The sequence below is a fragment of the Mugil cephalus genome, chromosome 18, assembly GCF_022458985.1.
Source record: "Mugil cephalus isolate CIBA_MC_2020 chromosome 18, CIBA_Mcephalus_1.1, whole genome shotgun sequence".
Classification (NCBI taxonomy): Eukaryota; Metazoa; Chordata; class Actinopteri; order Mugiliformes; family Mugilidae; genus Mugil; species Mugil cephalus.
This window is the reverse complement of record NC_061787.1, coordinates 10,439,676-10,466,086: the sequence shown is the minus strand read 5'-3', so window position 1 is coordinate 10,466,086 and position 26,411 is coordinate 10,439,676. Positions and strand designations below refer to the sequence as shown.

The 26,411-nt window shown below is 47.1% G+C and overlaps 1 protein-coding gene across 3 annotated transcripts in view; it reads right to left on the bottom strand.

Moving 5' to 3' along the window:
- The window catches only part of gli3 (GLI family zinc finger 3), an 88,765-nt gene that overhangs the window by 9,510 nt on the left and 52,844 nt on the right, over positions 1-26,411 (bottom strand). For 2 of the 3 annotated variants that reach the window (XM_047568156.1, XM_047568155.1), the window contains exons 5-10: positions 15,161-15,366; positions 11,991-12,152; positions 8,010-8,211; positions 6,646-6,865; positions 5,543-5,656; positions 3,989-4,129 (exon numbers count right to left, since the gene is read on the bottom strand). In XM_047568156.1, the coding sequence (XP_047424112.1) occupies positions 3,989-4,129; positions 5,543-5,656; positions 6,646-6,865; positions 8,010-8,211; positions 11,991-12,152; positions 15,161-15,366 (1,045 nt within the window). The remainder of the gene's footprint in view (positions 1-3,988; positions 4,130-5,542; positions 5,657-6,645; positions 6,866-8,009; positions 8,212-11,990; positions 12,153-15,160; positions 15,367-26,411) is intronic. The other variant, XM_047568157.1, reaches the window with a different exon arrangement.

The following is a 26,411-nucleotide window of genomic DNA, read 5'->3' as shown; positions in this document are numbered from 1 at the left end:
TCCCCGGCATTTTTTTTCCCACTTCAGTATCCATCTCCACGTCTCCTTATCAAACCCTCTCTGGGACATAGCCCCCATGCATTAGAATGCAAGCGTGCATGAAAAGAGGGCCTGTTTACAAGGCAATTTCACTAAGCTGTGGGACCCGCAACACCGTTTAGCTTTATCAAACACCGCCTAATAAATCATATGCTCTTTTGTGATGTCAGTTGCTGAAGTGCTTTGTGTAAAGAGAGGCGGGGGCGGAGGGGGTGGAGGGGTGGGGGTGTGGGGGGTTGAGCATGAAAAAAGGCAAAGAAGGGAGGGAAGGAGGGAGGGAGGAAGTAAAAGGGGAAACCGAGGCTGAGGGAAGGAGGGAGGATGAGAATAAGCGAGCGAACGAGCAAGGGGCAGGGAGCTGGAATTGGCATGTGTAATTCAGCGCGGTCTTTTCATCTTAGCACGAGATACTCTAGACAGATAAGAGGCCTAATCCCTCTCCTGATCAAAAAAAAATCTGCATTTTACCAATTAAAGGCCCGCGCCAGCAGCCAGAGGAGGGGGGGGGTGGGGGTGGGGGGGCTGCCTTCAGACAGCGCCTGCGTTTATCTCCCTTCAACACCGGGGAGGCACGCAGCGGCCTGCCTCAGCAAGGCTGCACACAGGCAGGGCTGGCTACCCCGCACCAGAACCAGGACAAAAAAGCGCCACCTGTGTCGATGACCTGAAACTGAACGGTAGGCTCGGTGGAGGGGGGGGAGAAAGGGCCTGATGAGCCGGCAGAACACACACATGCAGACCACCCCCATAAAGAGACCTGCACATCTTCTATAACCGTCACAGTCTGTGATGAATGAATTTTCACATTCACAAGTCAGAGAAAAACATGGACGTTATAAAAGGATAGTCACATCATTAAAACTTTTATTGTGTTTCAGAATTGATCAGTTTTTACTTTTTGCCTCTTTGATGCATTGACTCCAGAGTCGCTACGTCCGCATTAAAACAAAGGGGGCGATACGGCTTACACGAAATATGTTCGTCGCGTGCAAGTCTACAGCTCCCTCGGCGAATTCTCCGCGGTGAGGTATCAGTAACAGATCAATAAGGAAAATAAGAAAAGATTGTCGAGCAAGGCCATATTAGGCAATTACGGGAGTGTGGGGTTGGCACAAAAAAAAAAGCCCACTTCAAGAGAGACATTAAAGAAGCCACCAGGCCTTATCTGTAAAAGTACTCCCTCCGAGGGGAAAGAGGGGAGGGCGGGAAAATGAAAGAGAAAAAAAAACGAGAGAGGGAGCAAACGGGGGAAGCGGAAGAATGTCGAGCAGAGAGGGCGACGGAGAGGTGTACAGAGCCGGAATGCAATAAATGAAATAAATAGAGCAAACTAAAATTGACACCCGCCTCGCTTTTGCTGACTGGGTAGGCCAGATAAGTGAGCCAAATTGCATAGATCTGATGTTTATCTTATCGGCGGCACCAAGAGCGCTTAAACGCGGATGATAAAGGAACGCCGTGGCATGTCATGGTGAGAGCACGTTTGAGGGCGTAAAAATACGCATCAAGAGCTCGGCAGGAGTGCTTTTGAACAAGGTGGAAAGCGATGAGGGTGGTGTGGAGGCTTAATTCTAAAATTAGGCCAACCACAAAGAAAAGGGGGATATTTGAATCAGTGCGGCAGTTACTTTTCTTCTTCTATTTTTTTATTTTTTTTTTACTTCAAAAGGACTTTTAGTTCATGACACAAGATTGAAATTTTAAACACCGGCGCCGCTGAATGAACCCACGTACAAACTTAGCGCAAAAGCGGCTAGAGCCGAGGAGAAACGGGATATTTCTTTTCCTCATCGTGTTATTTCCCCCCAAAGCTATTTCAGAAGACAAGTACAGGGGGAAGGGACGCGCCATTGTTTGGTTATATGACACCCCCCCCTACACCCCCAAACCCCTCCCAGTGTGTGAGGAGAGCCACTGTGGTCCAAATACTGTACTTATCCTATTACTGAGGGGGGTGGGGGCGCGGAGAGATAAGAGCATTTTCCCGTCCGCTCTGCTGAATTAGAGGGCAGGGATTCTGTAGGCGAAGACTTTTATTGGCATCTCTCTGCATATCTGCATAGGAAATGAGAAATAATATCGGAAAGTCAAAAGCTGGGAAAGAAACAATTCCAAGACGGGGGGGAAAATTGGAAAACTAATGATGACTTTGTTGCGTCTGTACGGCAATCTGATAATAAGTGCAGCTTGGCGAGGCTCGGATGGGGCAGAATGTATGCGGGGGGAACGGGAAGACGCTGCTTTGTTTGGACGGCCACCTGGCGCGACTACATTAGGGGGAGGATGTGAGCAAGATTTTCCTCTATTAAGAAACCGTCCTCGCCTCATCTCCCACCACCTCGGCTCATCCCGGGCCCCTGAAACAGGGGCAAGAAGTTGTCAAGATCCTCAACCTTTGAGCTGAGCCCTTCAAACACGGGAGGCAGCCCATTCCGTGCTGAGGATATCAATTATAGATAGGGGTTACCACCGCAGCTGAGGATTGCGATGTCAAGACGGCAAATAGACAGCTGTGGAGAGCTGAGGATCTTTCTATCAGATGTGTGGTGATGTGTGTTTCAAGTGTGTGTGTGCACTCCGCCGTCCCCTATATTGGTGTTATTTCATCACTTCTCCAACTTCAGCCTCCTCTCTCTCTCTCTCAGCTAGCCGAGCGGTTCGCAGGCCGCAGCAGAGCTAATAGTGTCAGTGTAAGTAGCCGTGGTGGGGGCAAACCATAATGTCATTAATATTTAGCTTTACGCCCAGCCCCTCGGGGCGCAAGATGTTGAGAGCCGTCCATCCTCCGGGCTGTGTGAGAGTTCTGATAACACGACAGGAGGGGGTCCGGTCCGGTGCAGGATACAAAGCTCACATCCGGACTCCGGGAGGCTTAACCCCAGCCAAATCAGTTAGCGCCGTTCAGCTGTGAGATGTGCTCTCCAGCTTTTGAGCCCATTACCAAGAGTCCCTGGATCCAATCAGGAATCCAGCAGCAGTATCAGTCAGTGCCTGCAGCTCTGACTCGACTGTAGACTGCTGCTAGCCCAGACACGCAAGGCAGAGGTTGTGGCCTGATAGGAGGCATTGTCCGGAACAGCACAGCTTCCGTCGATGTTTGCCGGGATCTGCCCAGCTCGAGGAAAGAAACTGTGAAACCTCTCACGGAACGAAAACACAAAGTGGTTGGTGTTTTCTGAGTGGCATCTCAGAGCTGTAAACATCCCGTTGTGTCTCACTGTTTGCCTACAAGGAAAACTGGAGAAGAACTGAGGTCAAATGTGAACACTTCTCAGCCCGAAGGAGGCTGCCTAAACCTCTGAACGTACAAATTCTCTGCGAATGAGTTGCCAATGTGCTGAATGCTTAGCTTGTTACATGGATAATCAGCTGGTATCCTAGGTCCCGGGGGTGGAGACCAAGGATACCGGTCCAAAATTAGCTAAACCTGTCTAGGGGAGCCCCTAACAAAGAGGATTGCGGGCAGTTGATGATGCATTGTAGGGCATACAAATAAACCAAATAGTAGCCATCTTTTTCTTCACAAGACTGAAAACAGTTCCTTGGTTAAATGTTTAGAGCAGCAGGTTTTGTGTTGGTACATGCGATCATTCATAGTGTGTTTATGCACCTAGCAAATATAAGTGTTAGATTCTCTCTTTTAGCTACCAATGTAAAACCTCATCCACATATCGTCTCCCGCCGCTTCGTAGCCGACAGTCAATTTCCAGTGGACCTTCCCTTGGTTACCCTCTTGAATACACAAGCACAATGACACAAGCAGAATGGAACCAAAAAAAGGAGCAATCTTCAAAATAGTTAGCCCACGCCAATGTCTGGGTTGAGGGATGTAGGGATGGTCGCGTGCGTTATACGTCATGGCTACGCAAGCGAACCGTGTTTGCAGAATCCGGACTATAGAGGGCAAGCATACCTAACGTGGGTGCGCCCTTAATGTATCACTACTCACTTGTACTAGCTGCTCCTGGGTGTCAAACTCGCGGCAACAGTTCTCCCAGTGGCAGTTCGTCTCATAAACCACCTCCGGCTCCTGTTTGCTCTCATCCTTGTCTCCTTCCTCCTTCACCAGCGTCATCCCATCAGGATGGTCCTGGAGAACGATAAAAGATCAACAACCCGACGTTAAAATAAAATACACAATGTGGCCTAATAGAATAGGTCTTCAACGAGGGGTCGGCGCCCCCTAGGGGTTCGTGGAGGTAGTGCGGGGGGGAGGGTCACAAAACCTTTGGTTGATTAGACATTTTTTATTTCACCGTTTCACAGGAGCGCCACACTTGACCTGTCAATCTAAGCTTCCTGTTCACAGTAGCCCCGCCCCTATCGCTGATGAGCCAATCACAAGGCCTGACTGAGAGCCTATTCAGTCCCCACATGAAATCCAGAAGCATGCTGTAATATTATATATAGTGCAGATATTTGTATGTTTATGTCAGGTATATTTATGTTTACGGCAGTTGCATGGCCACCCTACTGTTTGAAATAAATTAAAAAAATGAATATTTGAACCTGTGTATTATTTGAATGGCTTTATACTGAATGCAAAATTATAATAAAAATGTATATTTATAAATAGCACTAGGCTGAGTTTAATATAGAACAGATACAGTAGGTAGGGGGATCAGTTTCAGGGTCCTCGGTCTGAAAAACTTGCTGCTAATAGGGTTTGCTTCCACTTCCTAGCATGAGTCCATCAAAACTTGTCGTAAAAGACATATATCACATGAAAGGCCAATCATTATTGGATACAGCGCCGTTGTGAATTTGCCAGCACGGGAGAAAAGTGCAGAGAGTGGAAGTGAAAGCCACTCTCTGTAGCTGGGGGTCGTTATGCGCCAGGACCGCGGCAAGCATTTGAGGAATCTAAACCCCCTCTTCCTGCTGTAGGTTGCTCTATTAGCCCAGACATATTTCACTGTCACAGTAAGATTTCTGAGCAGAGATTCCCCGAGCCGGTGTGGGCTAACGCAGCAGAGTCCGGGCTTCCGCTGCACGCCTCAGGCTGTATCTGCCGCCTGAATATCGACTCTAATAAGGGCTCTCCCGCAGATGCAAACGCTTACTCTTATCACTTTTCTCTTTCGTTTTTTTTTTTTTCTTCTTTTTTTTCTCCCCCCAACCACTTAAAATTTTGATTAAACAAAAGCAAAAACAATTTCCTTTCTCGTGTCCCAAAGATCAATGGATTGTTTCGCTTCGGAAACTGATAAGAGCAGGGTGGGAAACTAACACCAAGGAGCAGATGCAGGTGAACAAATACACGCCGCGGCTGGTAAGCTTGTCTATTGTTGCAGCCATGTTGGCAGGTGACCAGCGCATGTACGGGCTTCCTATTCTAGAGCATAGACGAATCTAAAAATAAAAAAACTGGTTAAATTCTGGGATTTACCAACCAGCGTGTTACCTTTTTCCTGAACGTGATCAGTTTTGACGGACGGCTCGAGCTTAGCCACTGAGTCGGTTACTTAAAAAACAGATTTGGGTATTTCTGGTAAATCCCCACCTGCACGCTCACCGCGCCTGGGCTCGGCAGCTCTTCCTCCGGTTTCATTTTGGAGCGTTTGTGGTGCATCGGATCTCCCGTGCTGCTCACAGCGGATTCACTCGTCGGTTTGGTCTGTGGGGAGAGAAGAAGAACACTTTGGCATTCCCAACCTTTATCCGATCATTCTGAACCTCCAGCGGTGGCGCGGTTTTGATTCTTCCCCCCCATTTCATTTTTCAAATTCTCCCAAGTTTTATCCTTTATAATATTATTAAAAATGCATGTGATGCTTATAAGTCAATTATTCATTTACTTAATCAACCAGAACAAACAACTCTGATTGAACCGTAATGAATCCTGCATCACAAAGCTTTAACTGAGCTAATGAAAAACTATGCAATTCAGTGTATCACATTAGCTGGCCTAATCATTTGCAATTAAAACAAACTCGAGAACCAATTCAGCCAATGGATGACCCGACTCCGGCCCTTGCGTAAATATGCCCTTGGGAGGATTCTTGTTTCGCACCAAAAGAATTAAACTTCTGGAAAAGGAGAAGGAGAAGTTTTTGTGTTGGACCCTGCTCCTACAGCTACATCCCTCTCAGTCTTTTCAACTTTGATATTCAGCTGTGGCCCCAAAGCTGTTTATCCAGAAGAGGGAAAAGGCAGTTTTCTGGTGTGCTCAATTTGAACGAGGCCTCATTTGCGCTAAAAAATTTTAAGGCATGGGATGCAGCGGGGAGGATGGGTAATAAACTTCAAATGCGGGCCCGCACATACAGTAAGGGTTGAGGAAGGAGAGAAAAAGCCCCTTCGGATGCATCCATCCATGTCAATATTCCCTCTCTATATCCTTGCTCCCTCTCTAGTGATTAATGGAGTCAGCAGTGGGATTCTATGCTAACAAGCCCCTTGTTGTTTGCTGCAGGCACGTTCTCGGCAGTCTAAAAACAAGAGACAACACAAGTAGGAGGAAACTCCCAGGAGAGTTGCGCGCGGAGGGGGGGTCCTGCCTGTATAGCCAGCTCGCTGCGTTTCGCTCCGAGGCGGCTGGCATGCGACGCCGCTATCTATTACCCGCGATGATGAATCGCAGAGGCGCCGGGCCGCCGCTCTCACCTGTGAGGAGTCGTTGGAGATGGCCGAGCGCTCGCTGGCGCTCAGCCCCGACGGGGGGATGCCGGGCACGGGCCGCTGGGTGGCAAAGGCCGGCGTCGGGTGGATGAGCGGGGGGCTGTGGCCAAAGGCGGAGCTCACGATGCCCGGTTGGCGTCCGATCAGCTGCTGGTGCATGTGCAAAGCCACCGGGGTCGGAGGGTAGGCGAAGCTCAACGCCGGGCTGCGGGAAAGCAGGAGGAGGGGGGGGAGAAATCTGTTAAAGTGGGTGAAATGATCATAAAAGTAAAACGAAACTTCTCTAAAACGTCCGCCGCGAAGGCACTGCAGCAAGAAAAATAGGGGGAACGACAGTGAATAAATGGATTGTTCTGGATAGCTCCTCATCCCTGAGGACAATCTGACAGGAGATGGTGTGGTAATGCTGGAACCACGGGGCTGTCGGTAAATCCATGCCAATGAATGTTCAGCTTGTTAACACAGTGAATTATCATGTGGTCTGTGTAAGGCAGTATGTCATTCTTCCACTGGGCAAATGATACAGATGATAAATAATCTGAAGTGTGTCCTAGAGCCATGTAAATAAAGCTGAATTATTCTCCAGTTATAGTTGCTCAAGCTGCAGTTTATTAAGCCTCAACCTGAGTTAACTTTGTTGATCATAAATAAATCCCAGGGGCGCGTTAAGGTTTGTGTAGCCGCCGCAGAACCGCCGGATAAACACAGATCTGTGCGGCCTCCATTCATCCTGAGCCCCTGACGCCTCGCTCTCAGCGCGGCCCCATATGTCTGCTGATCTTATTACGAGCCGAGTGGAAATCAATGGGCCGAGACACATTTGGGGGCCCATCCGCTTGTCATATCAGTCATCAGTCTGCGGGCTCCGGCTATTTGGGCCCTGTCACTTGGACAGTGGCTGAGTGTGCAGCGTGATTGATCAGGCTCTGCTTTACAGATCGCTGATCAATGGCTGTGGGTGGGGCGATGCATCTTTTCCCTTTTCCCTTTTTCTTTCGCTCCCCTCTGCCAGCCGCTGGTACCGGGGCGTGATGTATGTGACGTTTCGGCGAGGGCCAGGGGATGACTGACACGAGCCGCCGGGGAGGCAGGCTGACCGGCTGGATGGGAGATCGTCACCCACGCGGGGGTTTGACATGGACGACGCACACGCAAACATGCAGACAGTTCCTCACACCGACGTACACTTCCTTTAACCTTCTGTCTTACACGGCGTTCCCCGTTGGGTGGTTTGTTATTGGCACTTAAAAACGATTAAAACTGTCAAAACTAGTCCCATATCAGAGCAACAAACTTTTCAAAGAACCTATGAATGCAACAGCTAATTAAATAACACAACAGTCCGCTACCTGATGGCCCCGGCGGAGAGGTGGCCGTAGGAGCCGCTGGTGGAGGAGCTCGAGCGGGAGTTGTTGAGCATGTTGACGAGGGAGTTGGGCGAGTTGCGGATCATGGTCTGCAGGTCGAAGCTGTGCTCGGAGAGGGGCGAGATGGGCAGGGGCCGCTTCCTGCTGGGTCTCGAGGGGAGCCTCGGGCTTGAGAAACGGGAGTCTGCAGGCGAGAAAATGAAAGGTTAAAGCGACCTCGTAAAAAAAAAAAAAAAAAAAGACGGATCTGTTCCGTCTATCCACGCGATTTTTTATTTTTTTTGTTCCGTTCTGAAAAAGTGACCATTTTCTGTTCATCCAAACTCCCTAACCTACTCTAACCCCAGCACATGACACTTTTGTCAATCATCAGACAAAGGGCTCATCCGAGTGAGTGTTCGGCTGTCACTTGATGCACTGCTTGCATTTCATCCATGAGAAAACATGCCTTTTATGTTGGAGAAATGCTCTGACTGTGTATGGTAATATTTAATCAAGTCCAATTTGACTCGTTATTCAAATGCAATCAGTGTTGACTGGAAATACGAAAAAGGGGGTTTGAAAAGGTACAAGGCGGAAACGGCGCGAACCATTCTCCGCGCGCACACAATGAGCCACGGGTAGAGATTAAAACATGACTTTTGTTGTCTTTTCACACGGAGATGTCACAAACAAGACAGAGAAAAAAAAAAAAAAAACGGAGAGGGGGGGCAGAGACGAGAGGAGGGGTGCTGAGGGGATGTCGTGCTTTGTGCGTGAACTGACACAATGACTTTGTGACTCAAGACTTGGAAATAAAACATTTTGAGTTATTTCATGAAGGCAAACAAAACCAGCTTACCAAGCCCCGATAACCCCCCTCCATATTTACGTCCCCCACAATCCATCCATCTCCCAAACGTAAATGCGCCATCTCTCGTTTGACACATCCAACGATTACAGAGCGCTCCATTCACATGGTAATCAGAGTGTGTGGATGTGGATGTGTGTGTGTGCGCGGACGGCGCTGCGGTGGCAGCGTGGTTGTTCTGGCGTACGTAGGCCTCAGATTCAACTACAAGATGGAGCTATATAAAAAGAGCAACGCCCCCCCTTTACATCGCCATTGTATGGAAAATCTGTCTTTTCATGTGTCGGCGAAGGGGAGCACATATACAGTAAATACACATACGATCCCCTGAGCACACATTTTTTCCCACAAAGGATACGGTTTCACAGCAAATGACACATCGGATAAAATCACACATCTAATTCAGCTCCTAAAAAAATATGATTCATCCTCGTGATTTGGACAAATCCAACCTTCTACGTCCCAAACGTGACACATTAAACAAGCCGGGTCCCAGCCCGCGCGAGGGACAGCCTCCGCTTGCGGTGAATTAAGGGGAGAGGGGAGGCACTGCTGAGGAGCAGGGCCCGCCGGAACCCACCGCTGCAAGGCCTCATGGGAGTGGTGTTTATTAATGCGCAGCCCAAATGATAAATCGGCCAACCGGGGGAGACGGAGAGAGGAGCGTCCCGGCTCGTAGCAGGACTGTCCCTCTAATTTCCCCTTGATTTATGGACGCGATGGCTGGTTACTCGCCGCGTCATTAATTCTCGTGACCGGGGAGGGTTCAGACGGGCCAGACTGACGGCGGAGGAAATAAAAAGTTGGCTCCAAAACTAGGGTTTGAACCCACGCAGACACGTCTTGGGGGCCACCTGAGAGGGATGCTGTCACGGGGGAGGGCCGGAGCGTGGATGGAATGCTGCCCATGTTTTATTTTTGTGCACTATAAACCTGGATTTTTGGAGATGTAATGGCCGTACAGCCGGCAAAACTACGACTTTACATGTAAAATGGCCATAATAAATGAAACTTTTATTATAAAGATCAAATGTTGTTGAATAGATACAATTATTTGCTGAAAAAAAAATGTTAATAAGAAGATTTTTAGCATTGTAGCAGAATATTAGTATTTAAAATGATTTAAAACATTTTAATGAACAGTTTTCACTTATAGGAGTTATAATACATGTTAATATTTGCTCACAGATACATTTTAATGTATTTAAAAACCTACTTTTTTTATGTAAAATGCTAAAGGGCCTTGCATAGCTGCATTTAATCAGATTATGTGAAAGAGTTTCAGCGTTTAAAAGGCTTAAACGTGACTAAAACCAAACCGGGTTCATGAGAAAAGCAACTCGGGGGGGTGAAAAAGAAGCAAGGATTAAAATTAGCTCATAAAGACCACAAATAAAGACTTCAGATTTTAGTCATAGTGATCCATGAGAGCCACGGTGCTAATTAGGCAGCGCAAACGCAGACAATGGCCCATTAAAGCACAAATAGGAAGGACAGGCCCATTGTTTCATTAGCAGAGCTCTGTCTGAAGGTAATTACACTGATTTGAAATAGACTAAAATAGCCGCAGTAACGTGGTAGCCCTGATTATCAGTGAAAGCCTCCTTATACACTCTGCTCTTTTTTATGTGTGTGTGTGTTTTTTTTTATTTTTTTCTGAAATCCACCAAAGCTTTAAAGTGTTAATTTCTCAGGCGCAGGAACACACGTTGTTGAAACATGATGACTTATTACCAGCAATGATCACAGGCGATTTTTAAGTGAGGAGCGCTGCATCTCCACTTAAATTTGCCCCTAATTGTTTTGTTTCAGTCTATTAATCTTAAAAAGTGACACAGAAGAAAGGATATCTCCGGTGATGAATGGTGGGACATTCCAATTCCCACTTAATAGCAATTAATTTTCTGATACCCGCACAAGTTTGGCTAGTTTTAATTAGTTTGTTCTGAGGAATACGGGGAACTTCACCCCGGATTTCCATGAAAGCAGCGTCTGCCTGACTAAATACATTCTCATCAAAGGGAGCGGGGTGATGCTGTCCGACCTTTCTAAGATTCAGTGTGCGTTTAATTTCCTATTTACACTTTAAAATAACTCATTAGCATAAGTCCTCTGCACACAGTCCTGAGCTCAACACATTAAGACAATAGCTCATTTAAATCATGTCAAAGTAAAGTTGCAGATACCTCCTTCGCCGTGGTTGAGGTGTAGCTTGATCTATATATAGTACAGGATAGGTGTGTTGTGAAAGAGCAATTTAACGGCTGAATTCCCAATGGGGCCACCCATGCTTTAATGTGCAGGTATGCAACCATAACACTTGAAGGTGCAACCCTGCAGAGGTAAATGTGGAGGGTTAAATTTAATAATACTCGACGCAAAACTGTTCCTAAAAGCACAGCAGCCTGTAGTTAAAACCTGTAACATATTAGAATATAGTCACTATATGTAGCGGAGTGATGAAGCTTTTTAATCCCAGTTTTAACCTAGTGAACGAACAAATCCGTTCGTTCATAGATTATGTCGCATTTACTGGTTCAGATTTCGGAGTATACATTTCATTTTAAACCAGAATGTGTAAAAAAAAAACAAAAAAAATATGAAGGTTAATAAACAAGTGGCAATTTCAAGCATTTGCAATGAAAACCAAAAGAACGGATCAGACGAGACAACTCTCTACACCAGCAGGTGGCAGTAGTCTGTATTCGTCAACGAAAAGGGGAAACAGGAAGAGCTCCTGTTAGCCAAAAGGCTACGAAGCTAGGACAGGCTACAAACCGTTTAACTGAAGTGGCCTCTCCTGAATCATGCTAATCAGTTTAGATCTACAGTTTATTGATTCTAGATGATTGTGTAAGTTAAAATATTGAGTCGACGCAGCTTTCAAGTGACAAACTGTAACATTTGAGGGTTATTTATGTCAGTAATGTTTCTTGGTACATGATGTCAACCAACTTTCAGGGTTGTCTTTCGCCTTTGGGACGTTCACATGAACCTTTCCAATTACTAGCTAATTTATCTGATTATTCAGACATCACACAAACAAACTTACTTATATACAAATACTTGATTGTACATATCGTGAGTCGTGTATGAGATCAGTGCCGACTTACTCTCCATCGCTTGCAGATACTCCATGTGCAGGGCGCTGGCGCTGCTGGCCCCGGCCGTGGATGCCACCGAGGGGAGCAGGTCGGTCGCGTAAGGGCTGCGGTGGCCCGCCAGCAGAGCCATCTGGTGGTAGTACTCAGCCGTGGTCAGACCCGTGTGCGGGGCTGGAGTGGGAAAAGACGTCAGGTCAGTGAAGAGCAAGCAAGACAGGAAGAGGAAACGACTGGGAGACAACTGGGGGTGGGGAGGGGGAAGTTTGGTCGGGGAGGGAGAATTTGAGGCTGAGAGAAGGGGAGATTTATTCGCCGGTTGAGAGGAACGCGACGGCGAGTGCACCTGTGCTGCCTTACAAGACGTGAATTCATTTACATTAGATGATAATCAGCTCAGCAGAACAGTAATGAGCGCATTAGCCACACCATCAAGTTAAGCAAAACAGCTGCACGGGGAGCATCACCTGAAGTGGAGAGCCTCGCTGGGAATTACCGGATGCTTGCTCAGAGATTACAGTGAGTGTGCATTAGTGTGTGATTGATGCATTCATGCCGAGAACAGCCTAACCGATCGCCTTACAATGCACTTCTTAAACAGCCTTTTCTTTTCTCCTTACTGTTCCTTGATCACTTGGAGAATGTGTAAATATACTGTACGTGTGCATGTGTGTGTGTGTGTGTGTGTGTGGTAAGAGTATGTGGGCCGACACATCTTTTGCCAAAGATGGTGCTCGTGCGTCGTAGACAGCAGGGCTGCAGCCTGCAGATATGCAACCTGCTCCTCGACTCTGCTCCTTTAAACTCTGCAGGAAAACAAAAGGCCTAAATCTGCCCAGATAGATCTGCATGCATAAAGATACAGCGAATGATTCTGCCTCCACTCCGCGTTCTCTCCCTCAAAATGCCTCTCTCTTCCAAGTCGTTCCCTTAGTTATAGGGTGCTGTAAGTCTTTGAACCGTAGCCTAAAAATAAACATCTGGCGGTGGGCTTCCGTATGCAAATATCCGAAGAAAGAGAGAGGGAAAAGACTAACACTGCGGTTTTGGATGCAAACACGGAATCGGTTCAGACCACTGAGTGCCGCCGCTCGTTTTACCCCTCAATTGGAGAAATAAAGAGAAAATAAATAAAGAAACGCTGCATGAGGAGATTTCCTCTTAAGGCTCCCCTGTACGCCTGCATCCACGATTGGCTAAATGAATGGAGGAGAAAAAAAAATTCTAAATTAATTCGATCTGGCTTTTATGTCTTCAGCAGAAGGGGGGGAGTTTCTTAATTGTCTCCAGTGTTCCGCCTTAGCTTTGCTTTTGCATTCAACCATAATGTGTCCCATTCAGAACCCATGCGCAGAAAAGGGCTTTGCGGAATTTCTAATTCAGAAACGCTGGCATACGAGCGCGATCCTTGGGGCAAAATCGGGGGAAGAGGGGGATAGGCTGTCAGTGTGGCACTCGGCGTGGAGACGGCAGAGACATGCCTCAGGACTTGGTGAGCCACCGGGTGCTCCTTCAGCACAACAATAGGATCAGGGGCAAGCCTTCCTCTGAACCTGCGCTTCGTGTTGAAAAGCGAGAGAAATACCAAAAGAAGGGAAATAAATAAAAGTAGATGTAAAAAGCAAATGTGTGGCAGCAAGAGGGTGGCACTGAATCCCACCCACTTTAAACCTCCATTAGATTCTGTTAATTAATTCATCATTATTCAAATGTACTTTTTGCTGAAAAAAAAAAGATTCTTTGCATATTGGAGAAGGAGGAGGCTCACTGTAAGGGCGGCGATATACTAACAACACAAAAGCCGATGGGTTAATTAATCACCGGACTGATTAAAAGAGTAATTAGGTGCCTCGTTCACTATTCACAGCATTATGAGGGGGGAAACGGGGATCTTGTGGTAGGTTGGGAGAAACTATTTTGATTTAAGGCGATCAGAGCCTGGCGCACATTATGTCGCGGTAATGGAAAATTGTAGGGTTGAGCCTTTGAGTGTACGCTCCCAGTTCGCAGGAAGAAGGATGCTGGGAGCGGGGGAGAAGGGTTGAGTGAGGCCGCGAGAAGACACTCTTGGTCTTCACTTAGCTTTTAACGGACCGGGATGAGACGAAGTCGAGTGTGGTGGCATAGAGGAAATGCCCCTGCTATCTGCCATTTCAGAAATACACTTCAGAACGAGGCCGGGAGCTGAAGTGAAGTGGGTCTCTGGGTTGATGGCTGAGAGAGCGAGGGACGAAATGGGACCTTTAAAGACCTGCGAGGTGAATGGAGATATTTAGCAAATACGCTCTTTTCTCAGTTTTACTTTTTTGCCTGGTTATTTGCCTTCCTGCTATGAGAACTTTTTTTTAACCACTTATTTTTTTGCGTCTATTTAAAAAATAGCAAAAAGCTAATTGCACTTTCACAAAACTGGATAATTGTCATGTAAAACCTGTGTGTGTTAATATAATTAATATAATATTTAATATATGGGATTTATACACATTAATACATTTAAAGCTTTTTATTTAAGTTCTAAAATCTAAAAACATCTATCATCTGAAAGTATCCGAGTGCTTTTTCCTTTTAATAGTTTTTAGCAGCGGTGTTTTGTATCATTTCTTTTTTTTTTTTTTATAATTGAACTGGTTCCGGTGTCCGCTTCAATTGATTTCCCAGTCAAACTCCATTTTAAGATCTCAGGAAACAAATGTTCCCTGCAGGACGCCATAACAACCAACCCCCCCTCCCTCCCCAACCCTGAACTTGAATCCGACCTTTTTTCCCTGAGTGCGGTGTAACTGTATGTGACCCTTCCGCTCAATGATGCATCCTCCAGTGGTCTCTGACATGACTCACAGATCAAAAGGATTAGCCTCCCCTCCAACTCCCCCCCCCCCGCACGGATGGCGCTGCGCTCATAACACTCCCATCCACCGGCTCCCTCACTCAGATAACATCGCACCAACCCCTGGGTCTTAATAGAGATGGATCTGGCTGCCTCTCACCTGACCTCGTCAGATCTCAGACGGGAACTTAACTGATACAGAGATTCCTCCTAATAGCGATCGAACCCCGCTAATCAATTTCGACAATTATTTTTAAGGGCCTGCCGGGGGCCTCGTTGCCCGTTTCGCGGCATCCGCGCCGCGAGGGTTCATGCATCATGCTTTGTGCGTCGGTGTAGGTTTCGCTTTACTCACCGTCCGCGGGGCTGAGGCCCCGGGTGGCCGACAGGACGGAGATGGAGGGGCTGCTGTGGAGTGAGCGGATGTAGTCCATGTACGGGTTGATGTAAGGGTGAGGGGGGTGGAAGGGCGACTCCGCCCCCACGGACGGGTTCCTCTGGGGCGAGATCCGGATGAGGGAGATGTCCGAGAAAGCCGGACTGGTCGCCAGCGCAGGAGGCCTGCGGGGAAGAAAATACATAAGAGGACATGACATGTGCGGTTAAAAAAAACATGTGACAGGTTTCTGTAAACACCGAGGACAGTTTTTTGGACGTCCGTGGCTCGAAGCGTGAAATTTGGTTGAAGTTGAAACCAGTGTGAACATTCCTGCCGTGAACTCCTCCACTGCACAACTCCCACTCTTCCACCACACTTAGGGGTAACATCATTAGATTCCACCGCGCTCTTATGTCACAGAGTTTGTGCAAACAGAACATAAATAACTCAATTTCTCCACCGAGCTAACGCCGCGCTCGTTCCGTTGCTTCAAGATTTCCCTGCCGCGGCCAGACAAATAGACTGTGACACTATCGCTCTCCCTCCATCTGCAGAGGAGAGAAGAGAGCGCTGCATTCCAACTGCTCCCTACGCAGACATTTCCTCAGATCAAAGGCAGCTTTCACCACTGCGTCTTAATCAGAGGGAAACGTTAGACCGAGCTCACCGCTGGCCAGAGCCCGACAAGCAACGCTACACCACAACGCTACATTGCTCGGATGGCTTCGAACTTGGCTTCGAGCGCGGACAAAAACTACACATGATACAAGGTTGCACGAAGTCTCTCACACACACACACACACACACACACACACACAAGTCATTCCTTAAATAGAGGCACTACGGGCTTCTCTTTATCCCAAAACCTTTCGCTGAGAATTGTTCCTTTTGTGTGAGATGTGAGCTAAAGTTGAGAACAATCAGGAAAACTTCTTAGGAGCCAACTTTGAGATGAACTAATTTGTCTCCGTTCTTATAATTGGTTAGGAGGGTCTGGAAACTCCATAATGATGGCCTTCACCACAAAGGCCTTCCCCTGAGGATGTGGAGAAATCCACATATCAGCCAGACATTAACAGGCTCAAAGATTAGACTGAATTAGCCCCTCCGCTTCTCCGCGGCTCCCCAGCGGACCGGCCTACTGTGACAAAAGACCCCAGGAGAAGGAGGAGGAGGAGGAGGAGGGGGGAGGAGAGGGGAGGTGGAGGGAAGGCGCGGGTTTAAGAAGGAGGTGGGAAGAGCGAGAGACCTGGCCGACGGCTCGTCTCAACAGTGACCTTGAGGAAGGCCAGGGGGAGCGGAACAGCCCAATTACGGCCTCCGCCCCGTCCCCTGATCCCGTCCCGGCCCCCATCGTCCCTCCACTTCACAGCCGACTTAATGAAAGAGCTCAGGCCAGTGTCAATAATGAGGACTGAGGAGCGGAAACAACACACACACACATACCGGAGGAGAGACCCACAGTGCACGTATGTCTGCGCGGACACATACGAACTTTCCGTAATTAGCCCAAAGGGGCGACGGGAGAACCTATTTTTTTTTTTCAGAGTCACACCAATGTCTCGCGACGCTGAAAGACAACAGCCCTCTCGGGAGGAGACATCCGAGTTAAAGCGCGCAAAGGTGACATCTCTCACCTGACGTGCCAACACAACAGTCATGGAATTTTTTCTCACCTCCATTCGGCGGCTGCGTTCCTGCACGTCAGCTGTCGGCAGGCTCACGAGAAATGCTTTATTTCCTGCTCGCGGGCCTACGGTGAGGGTGAGGGCAACCGTTCGCTTCGGGAACAGGTGTGTGTGTGTGTGTTTGCGTGCGTGCGTGTGTTTATGATGAGCAAGTCATGCACTCACACGCCACCATTACATGCCTCATTTACCGGGATCACTACGCAGCTGCAGAGGAACGACGCGCGGCCGATTCCGCACACACACACACGCACGCACACGCTGCAACCAACACAAACACAGAAAACCTGCTCTGTCACTGGCACACAGATATGTTTTCCAATCACTTCCTACGCTTGATTTCACTTTTTTTTTTTTTTTATTTACTTTGCTTAATGGCAAAGTATGCGGAGCAAATATTTCTGCCCTTGATGCTTTAGACATTTTCTGCATAGAAATATGAGCCAGGGAAGAAAAGTTAGAAGAGTTTGATTACTTCTTTCCTGCTTGAGGGGAGCCAGACACCCGCTCTGAGCCGTGACACTCATTAACCATGTCATGCCTTGGCTGCGTCTCCTTACACTGACCCCGGCAAAATGCCTCTGCTCGCCTCGTATTCACCGGTTAGAACAAAACCAGAGCCCCGCTGGAGCTCTCTGGAAATGAAGGGAAGCGCAAAACATAACACATGTAGATTGGTCGGAAGACAAGAGACGAGCAGAAGAGGGAGATTCCAGTTGTTGAAAGTGAAAAAAAAAAAAAAAAAAAAAGGGAAAAAAACGAGGAAGAGACAACAGAGTGAACAGTAGTCGGGAGTATGTGAAGATATGAGCCATGAATTGGGGAGGGAATGTTGGACGGAGAAGAGTTAGGGCAGTGGGGGAGTTTGAGAAGAAAAAAGGGAGGAGGGGGGGAAAAAAAGACGTCTCAAAGGGGGCAGAGCCAGGTGTGAGGGGATTTGAGGAGGACAGCGGAGAGATGGATAGTTCGGGGGAGCGCAGCGTGCCTCTGTACATGTGAAACGCGAGAGAGCGGCCCGATCCTCCGCATTCAGCTGCAGGGGCCGAGATCATCTTAGCATCTGCCAGTGAGCATTAATCAACATGACGAAAGGAAGCAGCCTGACAATGTGCAATGTGTGTGTGCAGGAGCGTTCACCCTGCGCGTGTAGGTGTGTGGCGGAGCAGCAGCATCTAAAGATACACCTGATTTGAGATTTACATCAAAGCCGCTCCGCAGGGTTCGCGGCGAGAAAGCTCGACTCGTCTGCTTCCCTTCGCGAGGTTTTCTAATTCCTATTAACCCTCGCGGAAGACATCTTGCAAACGAGGCACAGAAAAAGCCCGCACTCCTGACATATGGAAGCCATTTCCTTTCACGTGGCCTTGCTTAAACCAGCCTGCGCCTCTTTAAGGCATCGCATGTTTACACGGGGCGGTCTGTGGATTTTAAGCTGTCGTCTTATTTCACCGGATGAATATACACTTGCCAAGTGAAAATATGCCCCCAGAAGACTTTTGAGATTTTATGGAGGGGCGTGCGTTCATGTGAGCCGGCCTTGAGTCTTTCTTTGGAACGAGGTTACATCAACACTAATAATTTTTCTCGGCGCAAAAGTTGCAGAGCTACACAGTCGCGGCGAGGGTTGGTGGCTTCGCTTAGTCGCAGAAGGTACGGTCGCGGTGAAGCTGTCGGGCCTGGTGGTGTTGACACAGCGGTCTGCTAAAATAGGAAGCTGCGCTTTGCACAATATTTTCAGCTGAAATGGTCGCGCATGAAATGAGATGAAGATATCTGGATGTATACTTGGCAGGAAATTGGCGCGCCTGAATACAATAATCAAACAGACGTGCCCAGCCTATTTTCATTCATAGCTTCTTGACTGGTCGGAAACAGAGAGTCGAGAAGGAAAAATGTAGAAGTCAAACTACAGCAGAAGGTTGGGTAAAACCAAGAGTTGGATAGCAACTGCTCTGTGTGTGATGGGAAATGTGAAAAATGCAACTTTAATTTTTCGAAACTTTACAGCGTAGCGCTCTGGACACAGTAACACTGATGCTAAAGAACTACCACCGACTCATGCCACATGTGTCTCGACTAAAAAGCTGAAGTTGAGCATATTGCAGACGTTATACTACACAGCCAGGTTACACATCTGTTGAAAGCCAATAACCTTTCATACCAGCAGGTGGCAGTAGTCTGTGGTCACCATTCAAAATGAAAAAAAAAAAAAAACAAATGGAAAAGTATTTTGTGATAAGTTGACGCAGAAGCTATGGCATCGGCCCAGATAACTACGTGGACCCTAGCGCCCTAACTGACATGCACCTCCCCCAGAAAAGTAACTATGCGCCACAGCAACGGAGAGAACCAAGAGCTGTCATTGGTCAGCTTAGTTGTTGCATATTTCCACTTAGTATATCCAACTGAACTCCATCTCCGCCATCCTCCGAACACGTCAAGGAGAGGTTAACTGAGGAAGTTCGGAGATACAAACTTTTCCGTGACTCGTGTTCGGTGAAATATCAGGCAAAAAAAGTCACAGCGCCGACTAGCTACGGGTGGTGTTACTACATAGCGAGCCAGACTGACAGACGCACAAGTATAAATGGCTTGTACCGGCACTGCTAATGTGCGTAGGTTGTGCCGTCTTGGCAACCAGGTAGCCAGGACGCTGTCGTACTTCACACTGCTCTTTAGTTTATTGATGGCGTACACTGAAAATGAGAAGCAGGCTATTGCACGAGCGCAGGCCAACATTAGCTCAGTTCCTGATGCAGGAAGTCCAATTTGAGTAATAGATCTGGTTTATTAGACGTCAAGTGTGCTTTAAGAAAAATTATATGGAATGGGAAAGTCATTAGAGCAGCATTTGTTTTACCACTCATTGAGAAACACAGGAGAACTAAAGAACTTACGTTATAAATGACACTGTCAAAATCTGAACTTGCACTTGGCCTTCTGTCTTTGCATCCCTACGACCTACATTAGTCCTAGTCAAGTCTGACTGTGGCCCAGCATCATAAAGCCAAAGCTCCTGGTGCTCTAGGGCTTATAATATTTTGACTGAAAACGTGTCTACTGCCAATGGGGGCAACCCTTATTTGAGGTAACACATCTAAACACATTTCTCTCTTAGTGTAGTATCTAAGTCAGTAAAAATAAGCTAATTCAGCCTTGTTGGGCTGCATACAGAAGGATGTACAACCCCTCTGTAAAATGTACAAAACAGGGAGTGCACACACATCACACTCATGACCACAAGGGGCTGAATAAGGTGGGAAGTGGGAGTTTTGGAGGGAATTGGGATCAGTCAGGATGTCAAGTTCTCTCCTGACCGAGGCTGACAGCATCACACACACATCCCCCTTCCCTCCAACCTCACCTCAATCTCACCACCCCATAGAAAACCTGCACCACCACCACCACCACCACCTCGAACCACCTACCCAACCCACCCAGCCACAGCAACAACGCTGCCACCACTCTGAAAGCCTAAACCAGAAAGGAGGAAGAGAGGGGCTCCTGACAGCGGAAACAGAAGCACTTTAAAGCTCCAAACCCTTTCACCGAGATCAAAGGGCCATAGGAACAGAGCCAGCTGAGACCCAAGGAGAGAGGAGAGGGAGCTGAGACAAGGGGAGCGAGAGAAGACAGACAGACGGAGACTCAGAGACACAAACAGGGGAAGGCAGAGATACCTTCGTAATGACTCAGAGGAGAAAGTCTTCATTAAGTTCTGCCACTAAAGCACTTCGGCGCTCAGCATTGACAGTCAGGTTAAACTTAACTCAAGTGTAATTTATGACAAACCAGATCGCATCGGTGCAGCAAATTCACAGATCTCTCAGAAATACAACAGAAATAAATCTTTTAGTACATGAGCCAAACAAATCAAGTCAACACTTGAGTGCTAAAAAATGCAGTTCCTTGAATGGCCACTTGAGGCTGGCTCCCAAAGTGAGCCACTCGCCAGGTTCAAATACCTAACTTTAATGCAAAAATAAACATTTTTCCACTCACATACAAAAAAGTTTTGAGTCTCTATAGCTTCTTTCCCCCAGTTAGCTAACGTCGGATCACCTTAAATCTTTGGGTCATGGAGGCTTTGTCCATCGTATTATACAGTCGTTTGTTTTGATGTTTAGTTTAAAGATTCACAAGACGACTGTTTCACACATGATCACTTCACGACTTGAGAACAGTGGAAGGGATGATTCGACTATTGTGTATGTTGTTTCTTTCAGTGTGATTGAGAGGTTATGGTGCGTAAAAAAAAGTGGACCCAGCTATTTTAAAGCCCCATGAAGCATTTTTTGAGGCTGCCATCTTGTTTTTTTCGGCGCCAGTATCATCATATTTGGTAGGATGTGGGAAGGACCGAGGGGACGTGATGGACCCGCGTGCAGTCAGCCACACCTATGTCTATTTTTACCCTAATTTCTGAAATGAACATTGCGTTGCGTTGAAGAAGACTTAGACTATAAATGACTAGGAATTAATCTTTACTGAGGTGACAGTGGTGTAAGAAACACGCTAATTTCACAGACTATTATTAGAGTCCGTGGAGTCGCCCCCTACTGGCCATTAAAAAGATTGAACATTTTAGCATTTTAGTCAGTCAGTTTTTTGTTTTTGGCAACAAGGAGTTGTGAAGATACACATTAGCCAACAGTGTAGATCATAGGTCTTCAACAGGGGGGCCGTGACCCCTAGGGGTCCATGGTGGTACTGCAGGGGTCGTTGGTTGACTAGACATTTTATATATATATATATATATATATTTGTTTTGTTTTGTTTTCCCCCACAAATTTTAATTTCTTTAAATACTCATGAACATGAATCCACCATATTTTAGTAAAGGGATAAATGGAGGCACATTTATGTTGACGCGGCAGTTGCACGGCCACCCTACTGTTGTGTCAAAATAATGATTATTTAAACCTGTGTAGTATTTGAACAGCTTAATATTGAATGCAAAATGATAATAACAATAGCTCTAGGTTGAGTTTAATATAGAATACATAAAGTAGGTAGGTGGTCCCTACTTTCATCAGTTTGGGGACCCTGGCCTGGAAAACGTTGCGTAGGTTATAACGTTAGTTCTAGTTGTCTTGGTACTTTTGTCTTGGTATTTCACTGCATGCTCTCTGGTTAAATTTCAGTAATAAACATAGGCCCGGGAACGTGTCCTCTGGCCTTTTCTGCGAGTCTCAACGGTTATACAGTCCATGTAATCCAAATTTCCTCCTTGCGGACGAGCAGCAGTCTGCGCTTTGAGCTTTTCTTCTGGCTGTGGCGCTGGCAGGGTACGGCGAGGTTGCCAGGCGTTTCGGGGGAAACTATGTCCCCCAAGAGCTGCGAGGGCTCCGTGTGACCCTCTGACATCAAAGGCCTGGGTGGGTCCAGGGGGTGGGGAAGGCTTTCTATTCATGGTCACATCAAGCAGGATTCCCTCTCTGTGGGATACCTCTGGAGGCGTGCCAGACATTCCCATACACCGCACAGTCAGTTCACACACACTGTCCAGTTGAATACCCCAGCGCTCTCCTTGAGTTTTTCCATCTCCTCCCCCTTGTGTGTTTTAGTCACACTCGCCCCTGTCTACATATAAGCAGCAAAAGGAAAGCACACACACACTTGTCCTACCGGAACAATGTACAGTACAGCCCCGTAGGCACGTATCGCTTCCACGTTGCTGGAGTGATAACATATGTTTATCACCGGGAGTCAGTGAGTGTGACAGGCTCAAGTCATAACATACGGGTCCAGGTGTCAGAGGCTGCGCTTGTAACCGCTGTCTCTGTGAACTCAAGAGGAGTCACGAACCCGCCGAAAGCTGCGTCACATGTGAAAAATGCTTCTTGTTCTAGATCAAGGCTCCTACTTCTACAAAGTCAGGGGATTACGCTTTATCATGAGAGATAGAATCGCATCTTGTCACGTCTTGTGCCGGCTCCAAATTACAACTGAAAAAAAGAAAAAGAAAAAAAAAACACGTTTTGAAAAGTTTATGTTTGGCTTTTGCCACGCAGCAGGGGCTTTTTTTTTTTTTTGTTTCCTTTCACAGGCTGTTTGGAAAACCCTTTTTCCACACTGCAATTAAATGTAATTTCAGCCATCGAGATAAGAGCGTCTACCAAAACGAATCAACAAGAGTGTATAGCGAGAAAAAGAAAAACATGAAAGTGCAATTGCACAAAATGATCTGGCCTTTTTTCCTGTAATTTCAAGGGGGCTGGAATCAGGGAACAAACATAAGACCAGAGTAGAAGAAAAAAAAAATATTGCTCTGTTTTTTTTTTTTGTCCTCTCCCATGCTTGATTTCTGCGCTTTTACAAATGGGGCGATCGCTTTGAACGCAGAATTCCACCTTCATCTGCGGTTGCCACGACTTGCAGACTTGATTGCCGTTTTTATTTTATTTTTTTTAAAGCGAGAGAGCGCGCACAGGTGGAATTAGCTCTCAGTCAGTGTTTTGAGTTCCTCTGGCATGCCTCGGGCTAGAGAGAAGACAGGAGGGGGACTCCTGGGTGTTAAAGTGTTAAACTTTTGAAAACAGGGAGGAAGCACATCCATCTTTCTCTTTCCTCTCAAGTAGTGTCTCGATGGCCCCGATGCTTTTACACAAGAAAACACTGCAGACGCCTGCAGCTAAACAGGGTTCAAGTTCCACACCCCAGCGCCTTCCACTACCAGACGAGTCAGGTAATGAGCATGCGTGAGTGTGTGTGTGTGTGTGTGTGTCTGCGTGTGCACGCCTACAGGTGAGGGGCGGGCGAGGAGACTGACTGCGGCCCGCGGGGGCTGCGAGGAGCGGCGTGGATCTGTGAGCCCCCCACCGCAAAATTCAGTGCGTCACACTGGGCTGCCGAAATGAGCAGCCGTGCGGATGGGCCTGAGCAAATCACAAACAATACACAGCGCTACAAGACAGCAGAGACACACCGCTGGAGATGGTTAATCCTTCAGACCGGAGATCTGAGGTAGAACAAGAGAAGGGGGGGGAGGAAAAAAGGAGGGGTGGGGGGAGAGACACAGAGCAGGAGCATCAGGTACAAGGCACAAAAATATATGTTTCCTCGTCGGCGCTGAAAATCTTCCTCGGAGTGAAATCCATCACGTTTTCCTAATACACACTTCGCGCAGAGGAGGAAGGAAAAGCCAGACAGAAGAACGGCAGGCAAGCGCTGGTGGGAAAGTGAACAGACACAGCCTACTTTATTCTGGCCATTTCATCCATCTTGTTGGGCTAATAAAATGTCAAATGCAGTTCCTTGATATTTAATCATGAAGGGGGCCGAACGCATGGCGGTGCCATTCTCGGGCCTGATGAAGCTTTGGGGAGGCTTAACCGCAGACCTGGAGGAAATTTACAAATCTAGCCGGAGGAGTTTTTTTTTTACCCCCTCGCAAACAGGCAAACAAAACTGATACGAAGGAGGAGGATTTTTAAGTCGTTTTTTTTTCCAGCCTCATGCAATCCCTTTAAATAAACTTGCATTCCTGTTTGAGTGAAATCGCTCACAGGGAGGTCAAAGAAATGATGGACACCACGCGGCCCGGCAGCTGCGTGCATGACTCTGCATATTTGAACGGAGAACAAAAAAAAAGTCCCCCCCCCCGCAAGAAGACCGAGCGATCGGCTTCTTCTTTCGGGACCACGTCGCAAACGGCATTATCGGACGGAACAGTCCTCCATCACGCCACATCTGATGTAACGGACGCCACATCTGATAAGGGAGAATCGCTTTATGCGATGTGAATTCATTTTCATTGGCGAGTGTGAACGGAGGGGGAGTTTTTTTTGATGATTTTAAAGATAAACAAATAGAAAAAAAAGGGAGGGAGCTGCCGGAGAGGTAATGAACTAATGTCCTCCCACGTTAAAACTCTCGCCGGTCTTTAGCGGAACCCGTCCTGACTGGAGGAATTTCATCACCAGAAAATAGCCGTATCCCACACGGCCGCGTTCGGGGCTCCCTTCAATCACTCACCGAGGGCTCGGGCTAGGAGAGATGGAAGCAAAGGGCCAAGGGAGGGAAGGAAGGGAGGGATGGAGAGAGAGGATGGAAAACGAGGAGAGTTGGGGAGGATTTATGACCCTGTTCCCCTGGTCTCGTTACTTGCTATAACTGGCCCCCAGAGTGGGATCGCAGGGTCTGGAGCCCAGAGATCAGAGTAATGGAAATTCCACATTTCTGCACCGCTACAGCATGACGTCTGCAGGGCACAGGTTGAGTCAAAAAAAAAAGACTTTTTAAGAGCCTTGATATAAAATAGATTTTTCTGCATTAGGTAAGGAAAGACCTCTGTAATAAAATTCATTACATTTAAGTGAGGTCTTCCTTAAGCTATTTTTTTTGTATACATATATATTTAATGTGAGAAGCAGACGTCAGCCTGAGGTTTCGGAGACGACGCGAGGCGGCGCGCTGTCTGTCGTCGCCCGGCTCCTGCGTCGACGGTCGCTGCCGTTCACTAATAAGTCTCCACCAATGGGAGGAGGGTCTTTTACAGACAGCTGATTAAGGCTCCACCCCACCCATCGCATAAGTTAATAAGCTGCGTTCACACGTGTGCTCCGCGTGGATGGAACACATCCTGCAAGTGAAGAGTTTGCATAGTAAATTTTGAAATTACACAGATTAGTCAGTTAAATAATTTGTCGATCGGCAGCTTTAAAATAAATAAAAAATAAAAAATGATATTTCAGTCACTGTTCCAGCTTAAATATGAATTTAAGTCTCCATATTTTGGTCATTATACACCTTGGCCTTTTCGCTCTATATTATAGTACCGCATTGGCAAAACAAATGAAAGACTAATCATCAGCAGATTAATCAGTAGCAGAAATATAGTGTCATTTCTCATGCATATTCTAATGATTTAAACGTGCCAATTAAATCCTTGTTTTTGCGATTTATGCAAAATACGAAATATCTCAGGCTGGAGAAGTGTGACCTGCACACCTGAATAATAAATAGGGTCAAATAAAATATGCTAACTGCAAGCAAAAAAAAACGAAAGAAAAATGACAGGGAAATAAATGAATAATGCTAAAACACTAAAATTACTTCAGACTTGTGGTGTGTGTGTGTGTGTATGCACGCGAGCACGGCCGCGCGCACACACACACACACACTCATTGGCGCAGAGCTGTTGGCACCTGCCTGTTATCTCTTCCCCTCAGACCTGGTTTTCCATTGTGCTCCTTGGGAGAGCTACAAATTGAGATCTCAAACATGAAGAGGGGGCAAATGACTTGTGTACGGGGGGAGAAAAAAAAAATCAAATCCGCTAATGTGTTACATGTGCAAACGCGCAGGCCTCGTATTAGGGATTAATGTATTCCTCCTTCAACGAAATGCACCTTTTCCACGAGCTATTTTTAACGGCGCCTTAAATTAAATTCGACCGCGCGGCAACACTGAAGAGATTACAGCGGACGGGAAATGTTTGTTGAGCGAGTAATAATAATCGGGCAGGAATTGATTCGCATGAATGAAACTGGTTATGTAAGGAATGCATTTAAAAAAAAAGGGGTTTTTTTTCTGCA